Below are 24,197 nucleotides of genomic sequence, written 5' to 3'. Positions count from 1 at the left end.
ATTTTTCTCAGCAGAAATTCTACAATGAGCTATCGGCCGCATTAATTGTTTAAGGAGAAAAAAACCCTTTGAAGAGATCATTTGTATTGCTGGAGTAAAGTTTTGACTGAGAGACTGTTGGTTTTAAACTCCGAGTGGACCCATTGCTACACTCCTTGTTTAAAGAACTGTTTGATGCCTGCTGCAGCCAAAGAGTTTGAATGCCTATCAAGAACAGACTGTTTCATCAAATCCATGTGAAGACTTTGAGAGGCATTTGATTATTTCCACATTAAAATACCTCACCCATCAGGATCGTAACCCACAAAGACTTATTTATTCTTAAGCAGCTAATTTTTAAAAAACATCACTTTTAAAACTGGTTAACTGTTAGTTTTGAATGTAAATGTGTGAATGGGGAATTAGATTAAAATTAGAGGGTTATAAGGTCTTTAGATTTAGGTTTATTTGAATAGTGTTTAAGATTTAGTATTAATGAATAGTTCATTTGTGGCCTAAAGATACCTGGTTTGGTCGGTTTTATTCTGGGGGTTACTAGAGGATATAATTTGTCTGTTTTCCGGTTGGGTGGGAAAACTTTAATATGCTGAGACCTGTGGAGTGATGGGGCTGAATTAACAGTGCATTTCTTCTGCCTCGGTCTTAACATATTAATTGGGGGTTCGCCTGGGATCAGATTAATTGGAGGGCTTGTGTTTGGAATCATATTAATTGTTGGTCTCTGGGATAACCCATAAATTGGGGTCTTGCGTCTGGGATCATATTAATTGGGGTGCTCAATTGTCGGGATCCAAATCTAACACCAATTCTGAAAAAATGAAAGGAATCAGGTTTCTTGTGCAATAAGGTACAGTTCATACCATCAGAATGGTATTAGCAGTTGCAGCAGAGTTTCTGGGAAAGGAGAATGCTTCCTTCTGTGACTTGATAGCTGTAACTAAGAAGAAACTAAAAGAATTGGCGGCAAAATTGGGGTTAAAATTCAAATCAGGTGCCAAAAAAACAGTGATAATTGACGAAATAGCCCAACATTTAAAATTGGAAGAAGTCAGAGAGTGATGCAGTGGTATTGGCAAGTAGAAATGGAAAAACTTAGGCTTCAACAGGAAAAAGAAATAGCAATAAGAAAACTTGAATTGGAAAAAGAGGAAAGGGAGAAAGAGAGAGCACATCAGAGAAGCAGTGAAAGAGAAGAAAGGGAATTTAAGAGAGATGGAATTAAGACAAAGGGGTAGTCTTGACTCCAGGGAAAATTCGGGTCAGGAAGGATCTGAATTCAGCCCAGGACCTAATGAAAAGCTGTTTAAATTGTACAAGCTCTTCCTAAGTTTGAGGAAAAGGACGTAGAGGCATTTTTCATATCTTCTGAAAAAGTAGCTAAACAGATGAAATGGTCGAAGGAAAGCCGGGCACTGCTTAAGCAGAGCAGGTTGCTAGGCAGAGCTCATGAAGTTTATGCCATGCTTCCTGAAGAGGCTTCTGCAGATTTTGAGATGGCAGAAAAAAGACTTTCTCGCTGCGTATGAGTTAGTCCCTGAAGCTTACCATCAGAAGTATCGGAACTTCCGGAGATTGGCTGGGCAGACGTATGTACAATTTGAGAGGATGAAGCAAATTAATTTTGACAATTGGATATGAGTATTAAAGATGGAAACCACATATGAGAGCCTTCAAGAGTTGATTCTCTTGGAAGAGTTTAAAAATTCAATTCCTTCAGTAGTAAGAACTCATGTAGATAACCTGAATGTTTTGAAATCTAGGCAAGCAGCAGAAATTGCTGATGATTTTGAGCATCTGAATAAACCAAAACCTTTTGTCCGTCACCTCATAAACCTGAGAAGGATAGAAAGTGGGAGAGTGAAAGGAAGGCAGATAATGGGAGATAAGAAGGAACAGCTGGGAATGCCCCAGGATCACCACCTCAGGCCAGAAAGGAAGTTCTGTGGTTAAAAGTGAGGTTCTCAAGCCGAAGTGTTACCATTGCCACAAAGTGAGTCATCTTCGCTCAGAATGCTGGAAATTGCGAGGTAAACCCATAGGACTTGTTGGGATAGGCAAAGGGGAGGTGGTGGTGTAGTGGTATTGTCACTGGACTAGTAACGCAGAGACGCAGGATATTCCTCTGGGGACATGGGTTCAAATCCCACCATGGCAGAAGGTGGAATTTGAATTCAATTAATAAAAAAAAACCTGGAATTAAAAAGCTAGTCTAATGATGGCCATGAAACCATTGTTGATTGTTGCAAAAACCCATCTGGTTCACTAATATCCTTTAGGGAAGGAAATTGCTGTCCTTGCCTGGTCTGGCCTACATATGACTCCAGACCCACAGCAATGTGGTTGACTCTTAAAATGCCCTCTGAAATGTCCTAGCAAGCCACTCAGTTGTACCTAACTGCTAAAAAGTTGATAGGGATTGAAACTGAACCACCCGGCATCGACGTAGGCACCGGAAATGACAACGGCAAACCCAGCATCAGGTCAAACCTGGGCAAGGAAACCTCCTGCTGATTACCACCTATTGCCTCCCTTCAGCTGATGAATCAGTACTCCTCCATGTTGAACACCACTTGGAGGAAGCACTGAGAGTGGCAAGGGCACAAAATGTACTCTGGGTGCGGGACTTCAATGTCCATCACCAAGAGTGACTTGGTAGCACCACTACTGACCGAGTTGGCCGAGTCCGAAAGGACACAGCTGCTAGACTGGGTCTGCGGCAGGTGGTGAAGGAACCAACAAGTGGGAAAAACATACTTAACCTCATCCTCACCAATCTGCCTGCCACAGATGCATTTGTGGATGACAGTATTGGTAGGAGTGACCACCGCACAGCCCTTGTGGAGACGAAGTCCTGTCTTCACATTGAGGATACCCGGCATCATGTTGTGTGGCACTACCACCGTGCTAAGTGGGATAGATTTCGAATAGATCTAGCAATGCAAAACTGGGCATCCATGAGGCGCTATGGGCTATCAGCAGCAGCAGAACTGTACTCAGCCACAATCTGTAACCTCATGGCCTGGCATACCCCCAATCTCACATTACCATTAAGCTGGGGGATCAACACTGGTTCAATGAAGAATGCAGGTGGGCATGCCAGGAGCAACACCACTGTAAGCAGCATGCAATATACAGAGCCAAGCGATCCCACAACCAACGGATCAGATCTAAGCCCTGCAGTCCTGTCACCTCTAGTCGTGAATGGTGGCGGACAATTAAACAACTAACAGGCGGAGGCGGTTCCACAAATATCTCCATCCTCAATGATGTGGAAGCCCAGCACATCAGTGCACAAGACAAGGCTGAGGCATTTGCAACAATCTTCAGTCAGAAGTGCCAAGTGGATGATTCATCTCGGCCTCCTCCTGAAGTCCCCAGCATCACAGATGCCAGTCTATAACCAATTTGCTTCACTCCACGTGATATCAAGAAATGACTGAAGGCACTGGATACTGCAAAGGCTACAGGCCTTGACAACATTCCGGCAATAGTACTGAGGACCTGTGCTCCAGAATTTGCCTCGCCCCTAGCAAAGCTGTTCCAGTACAGCTACAACAGTGGCTGAGAAATGTCCAGCAATGTGGAAAATTGCCCAGGTATGTCCTGTACACAGAAAACCAGGACAAATCCAACTCAGCCAATTACTGTCCCATCAGTCTACTCTTGATCATCAGTAAAGTGATGGAAGGTGTCATTGACAGTGCTATCAAGGGGCACTTGCTTAGCAATAACCTGCTCAGTGATGCTCAAGTTGGGTCTGCCAGGGCCACTCAGCTCCTGACCTCATTACAACCTTGGTTCAAACATGAACAAATGAGCTGAACTCAAGAGGTGAGGTGAGAGTGACTGCCCTTGACGTCAAGGCAGCATTTGACCGAGTATGGCATCAAGGTGCCCCAGCAAGACTGGAGTCAATAGGAATCAGGGAAAACTCTCCGCTGGTTGGAGTTGTACCTTGCACACAGGAAGATGGTTGTGGTTGTTGGAGGTCAATCATCTCGGCTCCAGGATATCACTGCAGGAGTTCCACAGGTTAGTGTCTCGGCCCAACCGTCTTCAGCTGCTTCATCAATGACCTTCCTTCAATCATAAGGTCAGAAGTGGGGATGTTCACTGATGATTGCTCAACATTCAGCACCATTCGCGATTCCTCATACTGAAGCAGTGTAGAAAAGCAGCAAGACCTGGGCAATATCCAGGCTTGGGCTGATCAGTGGCAAGTAACATTTGTGCCACACAGGTGCCAGGCAATGACTATCTCCAACAAGAGAGAATCTAACCATCTCCCCTTGACATTCAATGGCAGTACGAGCGCTGAATCCCTCACTAACAATAACCTGGGGGTTACCATTGACCAGAAACTGAACTGGAGTAGCCAGATAAATACTGTGGTTATAAGAGGGCGGCACAGTGGTGCAGTGGTTAGCACCGTAGCCTCACAGCTCCAGTGACCCGGGTTCAATTCTGGGTACTGCCTGTGTGGAGTTTGCAAGTTCTCCCTGTGTCTGCGTGGGTTTCCTCCGGGTGCTCCGGTTTCCTCCCACAGCCAAAAGACTTGCTGGTTGATAGGTAAATTGGCCATTATAAATTGCCCCTAGTATAGGTAGGTGGTAGGGGAATATAGGAACAGGTGAGGATGTGGTAGGAATATGGGATTAGTGTAGGATTAGTATAAATGGGTGGTTAATGGTCGGCACAGACTCGGTGGGCCGAAGGGCCTGTTTCAGTGCTGTATCTCTTTTATAAAAAAAAGCAAAAGGAGCAGGTCGGAGGCTAAGAATCCTGCGGTGAATAACTCACCTCCTGACTCCCCAAAGCCTGTCCACCATCTACAAGGCACAAGTCAGGAGTGTGATGGAATACTCTCCACTTGCCTGGATGGGTGCAGCTCCAACAACACTCATGAAGCTCAATACCATCCAGGACAAAGCAACCCGTTTGATTGGCACCCCAGCCACAAACATTCACTCCCTCCACCACCGATGCACAGTGGCAGCAGTGTGTACCAGTGTGTACATTGCAGCAATGCACCAAGGCTCCTTAAACAGCACCTTCCAAACCCCCAACCTCTACCACCTAGAAGGACAAGAGTAGCAGTCGCATGGGAACACCACCACCTGCAAGTGCCCCTCCAAGCCACACACCATCCAGCCTAGGAACTATATCGCCGTTCCTTCACTGTCGCTGGGTCAAAATCCTGGAACTCCCTTCCTTGCAGCACTGTGGGTGTACCTACCCCAGCTGTTCAAGAAGGCAGCTCACCACCACCTTCTCAAGGGCAATTAGGGATGGGCAATAAATGCTGGCCTGGACAGCGATGCCCACATCCTATGAAATGAATAAAAAAAAAAGCAAATGACAGAGTAGAGCAGACCAGGCTATAGCTTTATCAGCAGCTGTAAAACTAGATACAAAACCTAAAGTAAGTGTCGAGGTTTAAAATAAGATACCAAAAAGCTATAATGAATTTTTATCAAAGGGAAAGTAACTCCATATCCTTTAAGTGAGACAGGAAAACCTATCTTTATTGTCAGGGATACAGGAGCAACCCAAACACTCTTGCTGGGGAAAGATATAATGTTTCCACCAGAGAGTGCCCTGAATGTTAAAAGTTCAGTTCATGGAGTTGGCGGGGAGTATGTACTTGTACCTTTTATATAAAGTACGCCTAGAGAGTGACTTTATTTCTGGGATGGTAAATGTAGGAGATGTCCACAGTTTGCCAGTAGAGGGAATTGATGTACTCCTAGAAAATGATTTGGCTGGATCAAAAGTATCAGTTTCTCTTATAATTGCAGAGGAACCAAGTGAAGTTAGGGAAACAGAACAATTACAGGAATAAATTCCAGGAATATTTCCTGCATGTGCTGTCCCCCGAGCAATGGCGAAACAGGGATCCATTGTCGGCGATAAAAGTGGCACCACAAACAGATAGCCAAGTATCTGAAACCCTTATTTGGGAATTTAGATCATCCAAATGAGATGTTTAACAGATCTTTTATAATTGCAGCCCAGCAAACTGATCCAGAGATAGACTGAATAGCACAGATGACTCTGACAGAAGTTGAGACGAAAGGAGTTCCAGTAGGCTATTATATGGCAAACGGGATTTTGAGGAGGAAATGGAGACCGCCTGATAGACCTGCGGACGAAGACTGGACTGTTGTTCAACAGATAGTGGTACCACCTAAACATCGCCAAGGATTATTAAAGCTCGCACATGATCTTTTTGCAGGACATAGGGGAATTCGGAAGACCAGATCACGTATAAGCCAACATTATTACTGGCCAGGCCTTATAAAGGTTGTGAAGCAGTTTTGTAGGGCTCAGGAACGCCTTCAAGCATCCCAAGCCAATATGAAAAAATGGGCAGACAAGAATGCAAAAACCTGTAATTTTCAACAAGGGGATGAAGTATTGGTGGTGTTACTGGTACAGGGAACCATTAAAAGCATGGTTCATTGGCGCATATAGAGTGATCAAAAGAGTGGGTAAGGTAGATTAATTGATTGACACCCCTGATCGCCAGAAGAAGAACCAGTTATGTCACATCAATTTGTTAAAGCAATACTATCGCAGGAAGGAGGATACGCCAGTACAGGTATGTCAGGTAATGGGGACTGTTGAGAAGGAAAAGGATAGTGAGGATGAGGCAGAAGGAGACATAGACAATTCTCAGATTGAACCTCCAACTATCAGGTTAGCAAGTACAGAATGGCGAGGAAAATTGGAAAACATGCTTTTGTATTTAGAGGCAAAACAACGTGAAGTAGAGGCCTGCTTTAGGTTGGGAAAAAGAACCCAATCGAATCACAGCGGACCCAAGCCCGACCCGGCCCGAGTCCCTCCGATTTTGCCCCGAGCCCAACCCGACCATCCCTTTTACTTACCTTCCTGACACCGAACCTGCAAGAAGCAGCAGTGCACGCGCGATGATGTCATAGTGACGTTACTCGCTCACTGCACAGACTCAGTTTGGTCCAGGACTCCCAGCTCAGTTAAATTTTTAAAATTTCAATACTTAGCAGCAGAGCACTTCCCATGTGTGTCCGGTCCCAACCTGGACTTGGCCCGATCCGAGCCTGAAAGCTGGCCCTGGAAGATGGGCCCGACCTGACCCACACCCGACACATGTCGTCGGGTCGCATCGGGTTCGGGTCGGGTAGCAGGCCTCTAACGTGAAGACCTAACCAGGCTTTTCACAAAATTTAAAAGCGTCTGTAGGGATAAGCTGGAATGTACAACCTTACATGATGTGGATATAGGAGGAACTGTTCCTTTAAAACAGCATCCTTACCGCTTAAGTCCAGACAATCAGGCCCAAGTAAAAGCAGAAATCCAATATATGCTGGAGAATAATTTGATCGGATCTGGTCAAAGCAGCTGGAGTTCACCAATAGTTCTAGTAACTAAACTTGATGGGTCTACCCAATTTTGTATAGACTGCAGAAAAGTCAATGCGGTAATGAAGGCGGGCTCCTACCCAATTCCGCATTTAGAATGCTGTATCGACAGTGGGCAATGCTCAGTTTCTTACCAAGATCGACTTGTTAAAGAGATATTGGCAAGTTCCTTTGACTCCTTGAGCCAAAGAGGTATCAGCTTTTGTAACACATGATGGTCTTTATCAGTGCCGGGTGATGCCATGCGGGCTAAAAAATGCCCCAGCCACTTTTCAAATATTAATGAATCAGGTGGTAGCCAGTGTTCCCAACTGTGTAGTGTATCTCAATGATGTACTAATATACAGTAACACTTGGCAAGAACCGGCTAAAAATTCTGTTAAAAAAATTACAAGCAGGGGACTTAGTGATAAATCTGGAAAAAAAGCGAATTCGGCAAAGCAAGAGCAATCTACTTCGGACACAATGGGGCAAGGACAGGTATTGCCAAAAACGGTAAAAGTATGAGCCTTGGTAGAGTTCCCATCCTAAAATCTAAATGGGGAATAATGAGATTTTTAGGGATGTGCAGTTTTTTTACAGGAGATTTGTACAGAATTTAGGGCGGCACACTGGCGCAGTGGTTAGCACCGCAGCCTCACAGCTGCAGGGACCCGGGTTCGATTCCGGGTACTGCCTGTGTGGAGTTTGCAAGTTCTCCCTGTGTCTGCGTGGGTTTTCTCCGGGTGCTCCGGTTTCCTCCCACAAGCCAAAAGACTTGCAGGTTGATAGGTAAATTGGCCATTATAAATTGTCACTAGTATAGGTAGGTGGTAGGGAAAATATAGGGACAGGTGGTGATGTTTGGTAGGAATATGGGATTAGTGTAGGATTAGTATAAATGGGTGGTTGATGTTCAGCACAGACTCGGTGGGCCGAAGGGCCTGTTTCAGTGCTGTATCTCTAATCTAATCTAATTTTAGTACTGTGACTGCTCCATTAACACATTTGCTACAAAAAAAAACAAAGTAGTATGGTCAGATGAATGCCAGGCAGTTTTTGAAAAGCTTAAGGAAATCTTAACCAAGTGTTGGCTGCTCCAAATTTTGCTAAACCCTTTAAAATTGCGATTGATGTGTGCAGGTTGGTGCAGTCCTATTGCAGAATGATGAATCGGGCATAGAGAAGCCAGTAGGGTACTTCTCAAGAAAACTAAATTGCCATCAAAAAAAATTATTCCTCTGTGGAAAAAGAAGCATTAGGACTTTTGCAGGCTCTCAAACATTTCGAAGTATATGTCCGCCAAGACTATGATGAAACAATAATATACATGGACCATAACCCATTAATATTTGTGGAAAAATTTAAAACCGAAATGCTAGAATATTTAGATGGAGTTTATTGTTACAGCCTTATCATTTAAAAATTGTACCTATTTTAGGAGCGGGGGTGGGGGAAGGGTGGTTACCATTGACCAGAATCTGAACTGGAGTAGCCATATACATACCATGGCTACAAGAGCAGCTCAGAGGCTAGGAATCCTGCGGCGACTAACTCACCTCCTGACTCCCAAAGCTTGTCCACCATCTACAAGGCACTACTCTCCACTTGCCTGGATGGGTGCGACTCCAACAAAACTCGAGATGCACAACACCATCGCTGACACTTTGTCTTGAATTTAACCATGTTTACTTATATGGATGGCGATGGTACAAGGAAAATGCTGTAAATTATCAGTAGAGTGAATGGGTGCATGTGAGAAAATGTTTAGAGTATCACAGAACTGTTTCTTTTTTTCTCCTTCGATTAAGTGTGTGCCTTTAAGACTCTGTTTGAAAACAGTGTGCTTTTAAGACTGAGCACAGGACGCCAGCTGCACCTGTCACCAGGTCACAGCAGCAGATAGAGGTCACATGGTGTAATGTTTCAATTTGACTGTGTAAAATTGGCAAAATCCGGTCTGAACCAGCCACCAGTGAAGCATGCTGCTGAAGAGGGGAGCTGTTTATTTTTCTCAGCAGAAATTCTACAATGAGTTACAGACTGAGTTAATTGTCTAAAGAGGGGAAAAAACCCTTTGAAGAGACCATTTGTACTGCTGGAGTAAAGTTTTGATTGAGAGACTGTCTGTTTTAAAATCCGAGCGGACCTATTGCTACACTCCTTGTGTTAAAGGACTGTTTGATGCCTGCTGCAGCTGAAGAGTTTAAATGCCTATCAGGAACAGACTGTTTCATCAAATCCGTGTGAAGACTTTGAGAGGCATTTGATTATTTTCACACAAGGATATCTCATCCATCAGGAACGTAACCCACAAAGACTTATTTATTTATTCTTAAATAGCTGATTTTAAAAAAAACCTTTAAAAACTGGTTAACTGTTGGTTTTGAATGTCTGTGTGTGAATGGGGATTAGATTAAAATAAGAAGTTATAAGGTCTTTAGACATAGGCTTATCTTAATAGTGTTTAAGATTTAGTTTTAATAAACAGTTAATTGTTGTCTAAAGATACCTGGTTTGGTCTGTTTTATTCTGGGGGTTACCAGAGGGTTTAATTTGGCTGTTTTTCGGTTGGGTGAGAAAACTTTAATAATGTGTTGCGACCTGTGAAGTAATGGGACTGAATTGACAGTGCATTTCTCCCGCCTCGGTTGTAACAATATAGATTGTAAATAGCTGAGGCCCCAGCACCAATCCTTGTAGAACTCCACTAGTAACAGCCTGACAAGTCAAAAATGCTCCATTTATCCCTACTGAGTGATTCCTGTCCGTTATCCAATTCTCTATCTGTGCTAACATATCACCCCCAACTCCATGAGCCCTTATCTTGTATATTAAGCTTTTGTGTGGCACATTATCAAATAATTGGTTAGGCTGACTGTTATGCTTCCCCTTTAACTAATTACATCTTCAAAAAACTCTAATAAATTTGTCAAATAGGATTTCTCTTTTGTAAAACCATGTTGACTTCTTGTAATCATACTGTACTTTTCCCGATGATTGATGTCGGTCTAACTGGCTTATATTTCCCTGTTTTCTCTCTCTCCTTTCTTGAATAGTGGTGTTGGATCCCATTAGTTGCACAAAGAGAGACGAAGTCCGACAGTAGCTTTAAGAAACTTTATTGCAGTACTTCTTGGTTACATCATCAGCAAAGCAAACTACAACAACACCTTTGCCTCCACCTTCCTCTGGGGATGGAGCAAGGAAATCAAGCCTTTCTTGTAGTTCTTCATACACATCAGTGACACCCCCTTTATGTTCCCAATTGGTTTACAAACTCTGCAGTTTCTTGGTGTTATGGTCTGATTGGGGTCCTGCCTTGTCAATTTGTTGCACCTCCTTACTCTAGCAGTTTCTCATCCCCTTATCTCCTTGTGAACGGTTAGGCTGACTGTTATACAAAGGGTTATTATTAAGCAGCCTGCAGCTGTCCTGTTAGTTTTGCTTGCTAGTCTACTCCTACTGATAAGCTGTCTGTGCATCCCTGAAGCTGTGAAGTCATTCTGATAAGCTGTCCCTACAGCACTGAATGGGCTACTATTAATTTCTGATAAGCTGTCTACTGAAGCTCTAAAGTTAGTTTACTAGTAGTACATGATTGATTAATTATTTCACCTTAAGTTTCCCCATATTATTCTGTTCTCGAAAATTCTGTTCTCACAGTGGTATTACATTTGCTAACTTCCAATCTGCTGGGACCATTCTAGAGTCTAAGGAATTTTGGAAAATCGCAGCCAGCGCATCCCTATCTCTGCAGCTATCTCTTTTAGAACCCGAGGATGTAGGCCATCGGATTTTAGTCCCTTGAGTTGCTCTACTACTTTTCCTCTGTTATTGATTACCTTAATTTCCTCACTCTTATTAGCCCTTAGGTTACCCTCTATTTCTGGTGTTCAGCCTGTGTCTTCTACTGTGAAGACAGACATAAAATATTTGTTCAAAATCTCTGCCATTTTCTCATTCCCCATGATAGTTTCTCATGTCTTGCTTCAAAGGGACCAACATTTACTTTAGCTACTCTTCCTTTTTATATATTTGTAAAAGCTCATAATTTATTTTTAAATTCCTGGCTAGTTTTACTCTCTATTTTTTCCCCTTTTTATGGTGGCCCTTTGCTGGTTTCTAAAACACTCCCAATCCTCAGACTTGCTACTATTCTTTGCAACATTATAAGCCTCTTCTTTTAATCTAATGCTATCCTTAAGTTCCTTCATAAGCCATGGATGTATCTTTCTTGCAGAGTTTTTGTTTCTCAATGGCGTCGTAAAGGAGGAGAGAGATGGAGAAGTTTAGAGAAGGAATGCCAGAGCTTAGGGCCTAGTTAGCTGAAGGCGCCATCACCAATGGGAGAGCGATTAAAATTGGTGATGCTCAGGAAGCCAGAATTGGAAGAGCACTGAGATCTCGGAGGGCTGGAGGGTACAAAGATGGGGAGGGCGAGGTGATGGAGGGATTTGAAAACAAGGATGAGAATTTTGAAAGAATGTTGTATGGTTGTTTAAAAAGTGAGGAAGGGATAGACTGAGTAAATACAGGTCAGTCAGCCTAATCTTGGTAGTGGGCGAATTATTGGAGGGACAGGATAAATCATTATTTAGAAAGGCACAAATTAATCAAGGGTTAACTACAGTGTTGATTTATTGAGGGAAGGTTGTGTCTGACTAATTTGATTGTTACTTCCTCAAAAAATTCAGTGAGTGTCAATTTTGTGCTTTCAATGTTATCTACATAGATTTTAGCAAGGCTTTTGACAGGGTCCCACATGGCAGCCTGGTCAGCAAGTTAAAGGCCTTTTGGATCCAATATTTGCTCAGTGACGGGAAGCAAAAGGCAATCGTCGATGGGTGATGTTGTGACTGGAAGCCTGTTTCCAGTGGGGTTCTGCAGGGCTCAGTACTGGGCCCCTTACTGTTTGCGGTATACATCAATCATTTCAACTTAAATGTAGGGGGCATAATTGAGAAATTTGCAGGTGATACAAAAAATGGCCATGTGGTTGATGGGAAGAAAGCTGTAGACTGCAGGAAGATGCCAATAGATTGGTTGGGTGGACGGAAAAGTGGGAGATGGAATTCAATCTGGAGAAGTGTGAGGTAATGCATACAGGGGAGGCAAGACAAGGGAATACACAATAAATGGTGGTACGAAGAAGTGTAGAGGAACAGAGGGACCTTGGATTGCATGTCCACAGATTCCTAAAGGTGGCTGGACAGGTAGATAAGATGGTTAAGAAGGTGTATGGAATACTTCCCTTTATTTGCCAAGGCAGAGAATATAAGAGAAGGGAGATTATGCTAGAACTGCATAACACACTAGTTAGACCGCACTGTGTACAGTTCTGGTCACTGCGTTACAGGAAGGATGTGATTGCACTGGAGAGGGTACAAAGGAGATTTATGAAGATGCAGCCAGGAATGGAGAAGTTTAGCCATGAGGAAAGGTTGAGTAGGCAGGGTTTGTTTTCTTTGGAACAGAGTAGGCTGAGGGCAGATTTAATTGAGGTGTACAAAATTATGAGGGGCCTCGATAGAGTGGATAGGAAGGTCAGTAACCAGGGGACATAGATTTAAAGTAATTGGCAGAAGGGTTAGAGAGGATTAGAGAATTTGTTTTCCCTCAAAGGGTGGTAATGATTTGGAACTCACTGCCTGAAAGGGTGGTAGAGGCAGAAACCCTAATCACATTTAAAAATACTTGCATATGCATTTGTGCCGTAATCTACAGGGCTATGGACCAACAGCTGGAAAAGAGGGATTAGGTCAGATATTTTTTTTGGCTGACAAAGACACAATGGGCTACAAGGCCTCCGCCTGTGCTGTGATGGTTGAATGGGACTTGGTGCAAGTTAGGATGCGGGCAAGTTTTGGATGAGCTCAGGATTTGAGGATGGAAGATGCGAGGCAGCCAGGAGAGCATTGGCGTAGTCAAGAGTTCACAAAGGCCCAGATGAAGATTTCAGTAGCAGTTGAGCTGAGGCAGGGTTGGAGATGGGCGATGTTACAGAGGACTAAATAGGTGTATTAGTGATGGTGTGATTAATGATATGTGGTTGGAATTTCATCTTGTGGTCAATTACGACACTAAGGTTGCAAGCTGTCTGATTCAGCCTCAAACAGTTGCCAGGAGAGAGATGGAGTCGGTAGCTAGGGAACAGAGTTTGTGGCAGGGACTGAAGTCAAAGACTTCAATCTTCCCAGTATTTAGATGGAGGAATTTTCTGCTCATCCAGTACTGGATGTTGGACAAGCAGTGTGATAAATTAGAGACCATGAAGGAATCAAGAGAGGCGGGGGTTAGATAGAGCTGGGTGACGTCAGTGTACCTGTGGAACCTGACGTGTTTATGGTTGATGTTGCCAAGGGGCAGTATCCAGATGTGAAATAGGGGGCCAAAGGTTGATCCTTGGGAGACTCTAGAGGTAACTGTGCAGAGTAGGATGTGAGAAGAATGAAACCAGATGACGGCAGTCCCATATAGGTGGATGATGGAGGAGAAGCATTGAAGGAGGAAGGTGTGGTCAGCTATGTGAAAGGCTACAGTCAGGTGGAGGACGAGGACTGATAGTTTATCTTTGTCACTGTCAATAGAATGCCATTTGTGACTTTGAGAGCTGTTTTGGTGCTGTGGCAAGGGCGGAAACATAATTGGAGGGATTCAAGCATGGAGCTTTGGGAAAGATGGGCAAGGATTTGGGAGGCAGCAATGTGTTCAAGGACTTTGGAGAGGTAAGGGAGGTTGGAGATTGGTAGTTTGCAAGGGCAGAGGGTCCAGGATGGGTTTTTTGAGGGAAGGAGTGATGACAGCAGACTTGAAGGAGAGGGGACAGCACCTGAAAAAGAGTCGTTAACAATATGAGCAAACATGGGGGCCATGAGGATGTTGAGTGGTCAGCAATGCGACAGAAGCTCGAGAAAGATGCGAGTTCAGGGTTAGGGCATATGGGGTGGGGGGATCCTTAGTTGGAAGTTTGTCTCGGTGGATTAGGGAAGGAAGGGAAGCAGGATAGGCAGCTGAATGAATGGTCTCCATCTTGGTGACAATAAGTTTTTTGTGAGGTCCTTGTACTTGGAGGTGGTGATGGAGGAGGCAGAGGAACGGGGTTTAAGAATACGTTTTGTAATGGAGAATAGAAGCCAGGATAATCCTGGAATAGTGAGCAGTTTTGGCAGAGGTGAATGGGACCCAATAATGCTTCATGCGGCTCCAACCAGTTCTGGCGATGAATGGTTAAACTGGTTGTCTGCTATAAGTGTTCATGTCTTCGCCCCTTGGATTTATGGAAACAGAGATGAGGGCTGTAGCAGGGAGAGTAATGGTTTTAATGGACCATCAAAAGTGGAGGTGAAGGTGTGGTTCAGCAGATTGGTAGTTGTAGAAATGTTGTGAATGGAGGGCCAAAGGCTGGATGGTTGGAAGTTTGAAAATGCTATTGTAAGTGACTTGGGTGAGAATTATTTCCAGGGACAGACACAAAAGGAGGTAGGATTTGTAGAGGGAAAGAGGATGTGAATGGAGAGTGATACAAGTAAGTGACCAGAGATGGCTTTATCTGCAATTGGCATGATGGGAGTAGCAAGGCCGCTTAGCCTAAAGTTTACTATCACTCCTACTTCTTGCTCAAGTTTATGTTTGGTTATTACTAGGTGTCGCCAGTAGCTCGGTGTTTCACTCTCAACTCTGAGTCAAAAGTTCGAGATTTTAAGTCTCGCTCCAGAGACTTGAGCACGTAATCGAGGCTGATGCTCCAGTACTCTACTGAGGGAGCACTGCCCTCGGGGTTGCTGTCATTTGGGTGAGCCATTAAACTGAGGCCCTGTCTGCCCTCAAGTGGAAGGAAAAGATCCTGCCGCATTATTCAAAGAAGAGCTGGTGTCCTGGCCAATATTTATCCCTCAGCCAACATCACTAAAACATTAAAAATTAATACATTCCAATTGGTGGACCTTGCTATGTGCAATTTGGCTGCCACGTTTCCTACTTTTAACAGTAACTACACTGAAAGTGCTTCATTAGCAGCATTGGGCAGCTTGAAGTTGTGAAAGGTGCTTTATAAATGTAAGTCTTTTTTCTTTTCACAGCATTACTCATGGAGTACATGTGCCAGTTCCTTTCTTCCTTTCTCTCCCTGTCCTCACTTGGTTCCATTCTTAACTACCAATCATAGCCATGTTCCGACTCCTGCACTGTTACCTCTGGAGCTCCCAAAGATCTATCCTTGACCTCTTCCTATTTCTCATCTACATGCTGCCCCTTGGTGACATCAGCTGAAAACATAATTTTCAGGTTCCACATATATGCTGACAATGCCCAGATCTACTTCATCACCATCTCTCTCAACTCCTCCACTGTCTCTGTTTTGTTAAGCTGCTTTTCTGACACCCAGTACTGGATGAGCAGAAATTTCCTCCAATTAAACACCAGGAAAACCAAAGCCATTGTCTGTGGTCCTCACTGCAAATATTCCCCCGCCCCGGACTCCATCACTCTCCCTTGCCACTCTCTGAGGCTGAGCTGGACTGTTGGTGACCTTGGCTTCAACTCCACATCAGCTCCATCACTAAGACTGCCTATTTCCACTTTACCCCGCCTCAGTCCATGTGCTGCTGAAACACTTATCCATGCCATTCTTGCCTCTACACTTGACTATTCCAATGCACTCCACAGAGAGGCCTGCAATATACACACTCTGAGCTCACACTTTAGGCCAGTGGTTCAGTTGGTAACACTAGCGCCTTTGAGTTATAATAAAATCATAGAATCGTTACAGAACAGAAGAAGGCCTTTTGACCCAATGTGTCCGTGCTGGCTCTCCTTAGGAACAATTCATGTACTGTCACTCCTCTGCCACCTCCCCACAGTTATTGCTATTACTGAGACTTGGTTAAGGGAAGGGCATGATTGGCAACTAAATATCCCAGGATACCGATGCTTCAGGCGGGATAGAGAGGGAGGTAAAAGGGGTGGAGGAGTTGCATTACTGGTCAAAGAGGATATCACAGCTGTGCTGAAGGAAGGCACTATGGAGGACTCGAGCTGTGAGGCAATATGGGCAGAACTCAGAAATAGGAAGGGTGCGGTAACAATGTTGGGGCTGTATTACAGGCCTCCCAACAGCGAGCGTGAGATAGAGGTACAAATATGTAAACAGATTATGGAAAGATGTAGGAGCAACAGGGTGGTGGTGATAGGAGATTTTAATTTTCCCAACATTGACTGGGATTCACTTAGTGTTAGAGGTCTAGATGGAGCAGAATTTGTAAGGAGCATCCAGGAGGGTTTTCTCGAGCAGTATGTAAATAGTCCAACTTGGGAAGGGGCCATACTGGACCTGGTGTTGGGGAATGAGCCGGGCCAGGTGGTTGACGTTTCAGTAGGGGACTACTTTGGGAATAGTGATCACAATTCTGTAAGTTTTAGAATACTCATGGACAAAGACGAGAGTGGTCCTAAAGGAAAAGTGCTAAATTGGGGGAAGGCCAACTATACCAAAATTCGGCAGGAGCTGGGGAATGTAGATTGGGAGCAGCTGTTTGAAGGTAAATCCACATTTGATATGTGGGAGGCTTTTAAAGAGAGGTTGATTAGCGTGCAGGGGAGACATGTTCCTGTGAAAATGAGGGGTAGAAATGGCAAGATTAGGGAACCATGGATGACAGGTGAAATTGTGAGACTAGCTAAGAGGAAAAAGGAAGCATACATAAGGTCTAGGCGGCTGAAGAAAGACGAAGCTTTGAAAGAATATCGGGATTGTAGGCGCAATCTGAAACGAGGAATTAATAGGGCTAAAAGGGGTCATGAAATATCTTTAGCAAACAGGGTTAAGGAAAATCCCAAAGCCTTTTATTCATATATAAGGAGCAAGAGGGTAACTAGAGAAAGGATTGGCCCACTCAAGGACAAAGGAGGAAAGTTATGCATGGAGTCAGAGAAAATGGGTGAGATTCTAAACGAGTACTTTGCATCGGTATTCACCGAGGAGAGGGACATGACGGATGTTGAGGTTAGGGACAGATGTTTGATTACTCGAGGTCAAGTCGGCATAAGGAGGGAGGAAGTGTTGGGTATTCTAAAAGGCATTAAGGGGGACAAGTCCCCAGGTCCGGTTGGGATCTATCCCAGGTTACTGTGGGAAGCGAGAGAGGAAATAGCTGGGGCCTTAACAGATATCTTTGCAACGTCCTTAAACACGGGTGAGGTCCCGGAGGACTGGAGAATTGCTAATGTTGTCCCCTTGTTTAAGAAGGGTAGCAGGGATAATCCAGGTAATTATAGACTGGTGAGCCTGACGTCAGTGGTAGGGAAGCTGCTGGAGAAGATACTGAGGGATAGAATCTATTCCCATTTGGAAGAAAATGGGCTGATCAGTGATAGGCAACATGGTTTTGTGCAGGGAAGGTCATGTCTTACCAACTTAATAGAATTCTTTGAGGAAGTGACAAAGTTGATTGATGAGGGAAGGGCTGTAGTTGTCGTATACATGGACTTCAGTAAGGCGGTTGATAAGGTTCCCCATGGTAGGCTGATAGAGAAAGTGAAGTCGCATGGGGTCCAGGGTGTACTAGCTAGATGGATAAAGAACTGGCTGGGCAACAGGAGACAGAGAGTAGTAGTGGAAGGGAGTTTCTCAAAATGGAGACGTGTGACCAGTGGTGTTCCACAGGGATCCGTGCTGGGACCACTGTTGTTTGTGATATACATAAATGATTTGGAGGGAAGTATAGGTGGTCTGATTAGCAAGTTTGCAGACGACACTAAGATTGGTGGAGTAGCAGATAGTGAAGGGGACTGTCAGAGAATACAGCAGAATATAGATAGACTGGAGAGTTGGGCAGAGAAATGGCAGATGGAGTTCAATCAGGGCAAATGCGAGGTGATGCATTTTGGAAGATCCAATACGGTAAATGGAAAAGTCCTGGGGAAAATTGATGTACAGAGGGATTTGGGTGTTCAGGTCCATTGTTCCCTGAAGGTGGCAACGCAGGTAAATAGAGTGGTCAAGAAGGCATACGGCATGCTTTCCTTCATCGGACGGGGTATTGAGTACAAGAGTTGGCAGGTCATGTTACGGTTGTATAGGACTTTGGTTCGGCCACATTTTGAATACTGCGTGCAGTTCTGGTCGCCACATTACCAAAAGGATGTGGATGCTTTGGAGAGGGTGCAGAGGAGGTTCACCAGGATGTTGCCTGGTATGGAGGGCGCTAGCTATGAAGAGAGGTTGAGTAGATTAGGATTATTTTCATTAGAAAGACGGAGGTTGAGGGGGGACCTGATTGAGGTGTACAAAATCCTGAGAGGTATAGACAGGGTGGATAGCAAGAGGCTTTTTCCCAGAGTGGGGGATTCAATTACTAGAGGACACGAGTTCAAAGTGAAAGGGGAAAAGTTTAGGGGGATATGCGTGGAAAGTTCTTTACGCAGAGGGTGGTGGGTGCCTGGAACGCATTGCCAGCGGAGGTGGTAGACGCGGGCCCGATAGCGTCTTTTAAGATGTATCTAGACAGATACATGAATGGGCAGGAAGTAAAGAGATACAGACCCTTAGAAAATAGGCGACAGGTTTAGATAGAGGATTTGGATCAGCGTAGGCTTGGAGGGCTGAAGGGCCTGTTCTTGTGCTGTAATTTTCTTTGTTTGTATCCCTGCACATTCCTTCTTTTCAGATATTTAGAATATTTGGAAAATGTAGAAAAATTTGCAGCACAGAAGGAGGCCATTCTGCCCATCGTGTCTGCACTGGCCGAAAAACAAGCCGCCAAACCTAATCCCATTTTCCAGCACTTGGTCTGTATCCCTGGAGGTTACAGGACTTCAGGTGCATGTCCAGCCACCTTTTAAATGAGTTGAGGGTTTCTGTCTCTACTACTCTTTCAGGCAGAGAGTTCCAGACCCCTAGCACCCTCTGGGTGAAAACATTTTTCCTCATCTCCCCTCTAATCCTTCTACCTATCACTTTAAATCTAATAATTATGAGCTTGTAGGTTCACGTCCCACTCCAGAACTTGAACACAAAAATCTAGACTGACACTGTAGTGCAATATTGAGGGAGGCTGAGTTAGACAGATTTTTGATCTACAAGGAAGCAAAGGGTTATGGGGGGCTGGCAGGAAAACAGAGTTAAGATCACAATCAGATTAGCCATGAGCTGATTGAATGGCGGAGCACGCTCGAAGGGCCAAATGACCTACTCCTGCTCCTATTTCTTATGTCTCTGCACCTCCATCAGGGCTAATGCTGCGGAAACCCTCATCTATACTTTTGTTAGCTCTAGACTTAATTATTCCAACACTTTTCTGACCAGCCTCCCACCTACCACTCTTCATCAGTTAGAGCTCATCCAAATCTCTGCAGTGCATATCCTAACTCATATCAGGTTCAGTTCCTCCATTTTCCGAAGAAGGGTCACTGACCCGAAACGTTAACTCTGCTTCTCTTTCCACAGATGCTGCCAGACCTGCTGAGTGATTCCAGCATTTCTTGTTTTTATTTCAGTTCCTCCATCATGTCCTTTTTGATTAGGCTTTCCTCTGCTATCTCCTTTGGACATGATATCTCTTGGGTGATTTTGATTTTGGTAGCTTCCTCCATTTAGGAGAATCGAGTGCTCACAGAGACCAGATATTGCCCTAGTTACATTGCCTTTATCCCCGGTTTAGAGGATTACATCTGATCTGGTGCTGAATCTTCAGCAGGTGCCCAATTAGGTGGTGCTAAATAGGATTGTGAACATTTTCCTGCAATGGAACCATATCAGTGAACTAGCCACAGCTGATCATAGAAATGCTACTTGGGAGAGTTGTGTTATTAGCGGAATGGGCAAGTAATAGATAGATCAGTGGACTTTGGGCTTCGATATGGTATTAAAGGGATGAAGCTTTGTTTTGGTATGGGAAGGATGTGTTACGATGAACTGAATGGCCATCCAGGTCGGGAATGCTAAAGGCACATTCGATCTGTTTGGGCTGGAGTTTACAGCTAAAGTCAGAATGATGGAAGTGATCCAACTGGTGCTGCCAGCTACTGTTTCTGCTAGTCCCTGGTGGTGTCCAGTGGCTGGAGATAGCAGGCAAACATTCAGAGCAGGTTTGCTGCCACTGATGACACTGGTATTACTTTGTTGCCTGGGTTGCCTCCAGTGGTGCCCTTGGTGTTGGAGTCACCCCTGTAAAGCCTGAGTTAGATAGAAGGTAATTCTCGCTGTACACTCTCATCAAACACTCCCAGGGCAGGTACAGCACGGGTTAGGTAGAGAGTAAAGCTCCCCCAGTCTACACTGAACTATGAAACACTCCCAGGTGAGCTGGAAAATATGCATTATCTCCCATGCCACACAGTCCCTTTTTCTTGTAGAAGGAGAAAGCGATAATGCAGCTGACGGGTGTGACCTCTTTTCCCATGCAGGACCCCTCTGGGACGAGCCCGTGCCTGGTTACGACTCGCCATGATGCAGAAGAAGCTGGCGGATTATCTGCGATGCATGATCATCAGAAAGGACCTGTTCAGGTGCTTCTCTTCCTCTTGTTTGTCTTGTCTATCATGTAGCAAGAGAATTCTAAGAGTCTATTCATGTGGACTGTTCCCCCACCCATCTGTCCCCTTAGCACCATGGGAGCTAGTGGTCCAAGGTTAACAGGTGCAAAACTGAACAGGTTAAGTTAGCAGCTCACAGGTCTATAAAACTTAGACTAGGCACTCAATGGAGTCTGTGGACCTCAAAATAGACACTCACTGCGTACTGTCTCTCGTGCGCTCTCTGCCTCCCTCCCTCTGCCTCAGTGGACTGTCATGGCGGTATGGTGGATAGGTAGAGCTCTACTCCCGTCGCTATTCATTGTGCAGTCACAGACCATTCTTCACTGGATTTACCATTGTGAAACACACAAGAAATCTTTGTTCACCTGCAACTATGATGAGAGAAGCTTCATGCTGCCTGAATCTAGTTGTGTAATTGGATGCTACTCATACTCCCAGCCCCATGGATGGTTGGTTTCAGATCAGTCTTTGTGGGTTAGCTTGCACTATAGGTTGGGTTTTGCTGACTGGAGGGTCCAGCTTTCATACCCATACTGTGCTGAGTGAATCTATCTTGGCTATGACCAGGCGTGGGACTTTGAGACAGAATCCTGGACAGTTTGAGAATGTAGCTGGGTTGGGTGAGGAAACAAAGGACTGCATGGTACTAACATCTACAGTGGAACAGCCTCCAGGATTTCACCATCTGGATCTTACAGGTGAAGAATAGCACTGGAGGAAGTACCAAAGGGCAGCTGGTAACCAAATGCCAGCAAGTTATTGCACTTGGGAGAGAAAGGGAGGAAATTTGGGGTAATTTAACTGGAGTTATGCAGGTAGTTGGTAGAAGTAAAATGTTGTTACGGAGCTGCCTCAGATTGTAGTGGTATGATATGAAAGAGAGGACACTAGATCATGGTGCTGTGTACTGCTTTGGTTGCAGTGAATTTTATGAGGACCATGCGGTAATGATGGAAGAGGAAGGGGCGGTGATTGTTGGACTCCTAGTCGGACTCAATGTAATCGACGCTAACCTGTGTGTCAAGGGCGAAGATCTGGATTCCCTGGTAAGGCACTGGTAACGCTTGCTGGAACACATCATGCTGCACTGCCATCTCAACTGCACTGTTTTCTCCACATCCTCATCCGAAGCTGCTGACTCTCGGGTAATGTTCCTGAAGGTGCTGACTCTCTCTGGGGTACAGTTGATGAAGGTGCTGACTCTCTCTGGGGGTATAGTTACTGAAGGTGCTGACTCTCTCTGGTGTACAGTTACTGAAGGTGCTGACTCTCTCTGGTGTACAGTTACTGAAGGTGCTGACTCTCTCTGGGGTACAGTTACTGAAGGTGCTGACTCTCTCTGGGGTACAGTTACTGAAGGTGCTGACTCTCTGTGGGGTACAGTTATTGAAGGTGCTGATTCTGTGGGGTACAGTAGATGAAGGTGCTGACTCTCTGGGGGTATAGTTACTGAAGGTGCTGCCTCTCGCTGGGGTACAGTTACTGAAGGTGCTGACTCTCTGGGGTACAGTTACTGAAGGTGCTGACACTCTCTGGGGTAAAGTTACTGAAGGTGCTGACTCTCTCTGGGGTACAGTTACTGAAGGTGCTGACTCTCTCTGGGGTACAGTTACTGAAGGTGCTGACACTCTCTGGGGTAAAGTTACTTAAGGTGCTGACTGTCTCTGGGGTACAGTTACTGAAGGTGCTGACTGTCTCTGGGGTACAGTTACTGAAGGTGCTGACTCTCTGTGGGGTACAGTTATTGAAGGTGCTGACTCTCTCTGGTGTACAGTTACTGAAGGTGCTGCCTCTCTCTGGGGTACAGTTACTGAAGGTGCTGCCTCTCTCTGGGGTACAGTTACTGGAGGTGCTGCCTCTCTAGGTTACAGTTGCTTAAGGTGCTGACTGCCTCTGGGGTACAGTTACTGAAGGTGCTGACTCTCTGTGGGGTACAGTTATTGAAGGTGCTGACTCTCTCTGGGGTACAGTTACTGAAGGTGCTGCCTCTCTCTGGGGTACAGTTACTGAAGGTGCTGCCTCTCTCTGGGGTACAGTTTCCTGAAGGTGCTGCCTCTCTCTGGGGTACAGTTACTGAAGGTGCTGACTGTCTCTGGGGTGCAGTTACTGAAGGTGCTGACTGTCTCTGGGGTGCAGTTACTGAAGGTGCTGACTCTCACTGGGGTAAACTTACTGAAGGTGCTGCCTCTCTCTGGTGTACAGTTACTGAAGGTGCTGCCTCTCTCTGGGGTACAGTTACTGAAGGTGCTGACTCTCTCTGGGGTACAGTTGCTTAAGGTGCTGACTCTCTCTGGGGTAAAGTTACTGAAGGTGCTGCCTCTCTCTGGGGTACAGTTGCTTAAGGTGCTGACTCTCTCTGGGGTAAAGTTACTGAAGGTGCTGACTCTCTCTGGGGTACAGTTTCCTGAAGGTGCTGCCTCTCTCTGGGGTACAGTTACTGAAGGTGCTGACTGTCTCTGGGGTGCAGTTACTGAAGGTGCTGACTCTCTCTGGGGTAAAGTTACTGAAGGTGCTGACTCTCTGTGGGATACAGTTACTGAAGGTCCTGCCTCTCTCTGGGGTAAAGTTACTGAAGGTGCTGACTCTCACTGGGGTACAGTTACTGAAGGTGCCGACTCTCTCTGGTGTACAGTTACTGAAGGTGCTGCCTCTATGTGGGGTACAGTTACTGAAGGTGCTGACTCACTCTGGGGTACAGTTACTGAAGGTGCTGCCTCTCTCTGGGGTAAAGTTACTGAAGGTGCTGACTCTTATTGGGGTAAAGTTACTGAAGGTGCTGACTCTTATTGGGGTAAAGTTACTGAAGGTGCTGCCTCTCTCTGGGGTGCAGTTACTGAAGGTGCTGACTCTCACTGGGGTAAACTTACTGAAGGTGCTGACTCTCACTGGGGTAAAGTTACTGAAGGTGCTGCCTCTCTGTGGGGTACGGTTGTTGAAGGTGCTGCCTCTCTCTGGGGTACAGTTGCTTAAGGTGCTGACTCTCTCTCGGGTACAGTTGCTTAAGGTGCTGACTCTCTCTGGGGTAAAGTTACTGAAGGTGCTGCCTCTCTTTGGAGTACAGTTACTGAAGGTGCTGCCTCTCTCTGGGGTACAGTTGCTTAAGGTGCTGACTCTCTCTGGGGTACAGTTTCCTGAAGGTGCTGCCTCTCTCTGGGGTACAGTTACTGAAGGTGCTGACTGTCTCTGGGGTGCAGTTACTGAAGGTGCTGACTGTCTCTGGGGTGCAGTTCCTGAAGGTGCTGCCTCTATGTGGGGTACAGTTACTGAAGGTGCTGACTC

At 45.2% G+C, this 24,197-nt stretch overlaps 1 protein-coding gene across 1 annotated transcript in view; it reads left to right on the top strand.

Annotated features, from left to right (window-relative positions):
- Positions 1–24,197, top strand: part of rufy2 (RUN and FYVE domain containing 2) — a 347,850-nt gene that overhangs the window by 4,948 nt on the left and 318,705 nt on the right. The window contains exons 4-5 of the mRNA XM_068053416.1: positions 20,787–20,888; positions 21,841–21,964. Coding sequence (XP_067909517.1) covers positions 20,787–20,888; positions 21,841–21,964 — 226 coding nt within the window. The remainder of the gene's footprint in view (positions 1–20,786; positions 20,889–21,840; positions 21,965–24,197) is intronic.

This window comes from Heterodontus francisci, chromosome 20 (genome assembly GCF_036365525.1).
Source record: "Heterodontus francisci isolate sHetFra1 chromosome 20, sHetFra1.hap1, whole genome shotgun sequence".
NCBI classification, from domain to species: domain Eukaryota; kingdom Metazoa; phylum Chordata; class Chondrichthyes; order Heterodontiformes; family Heterodontidae; genus Heterodontus; species Heterodontus francisci.
The sequence above is the reverse complement of the archived record's forward strand: the minus strand, read 5'-3'. Positions and strand labels throughout refer to the sequence as shown.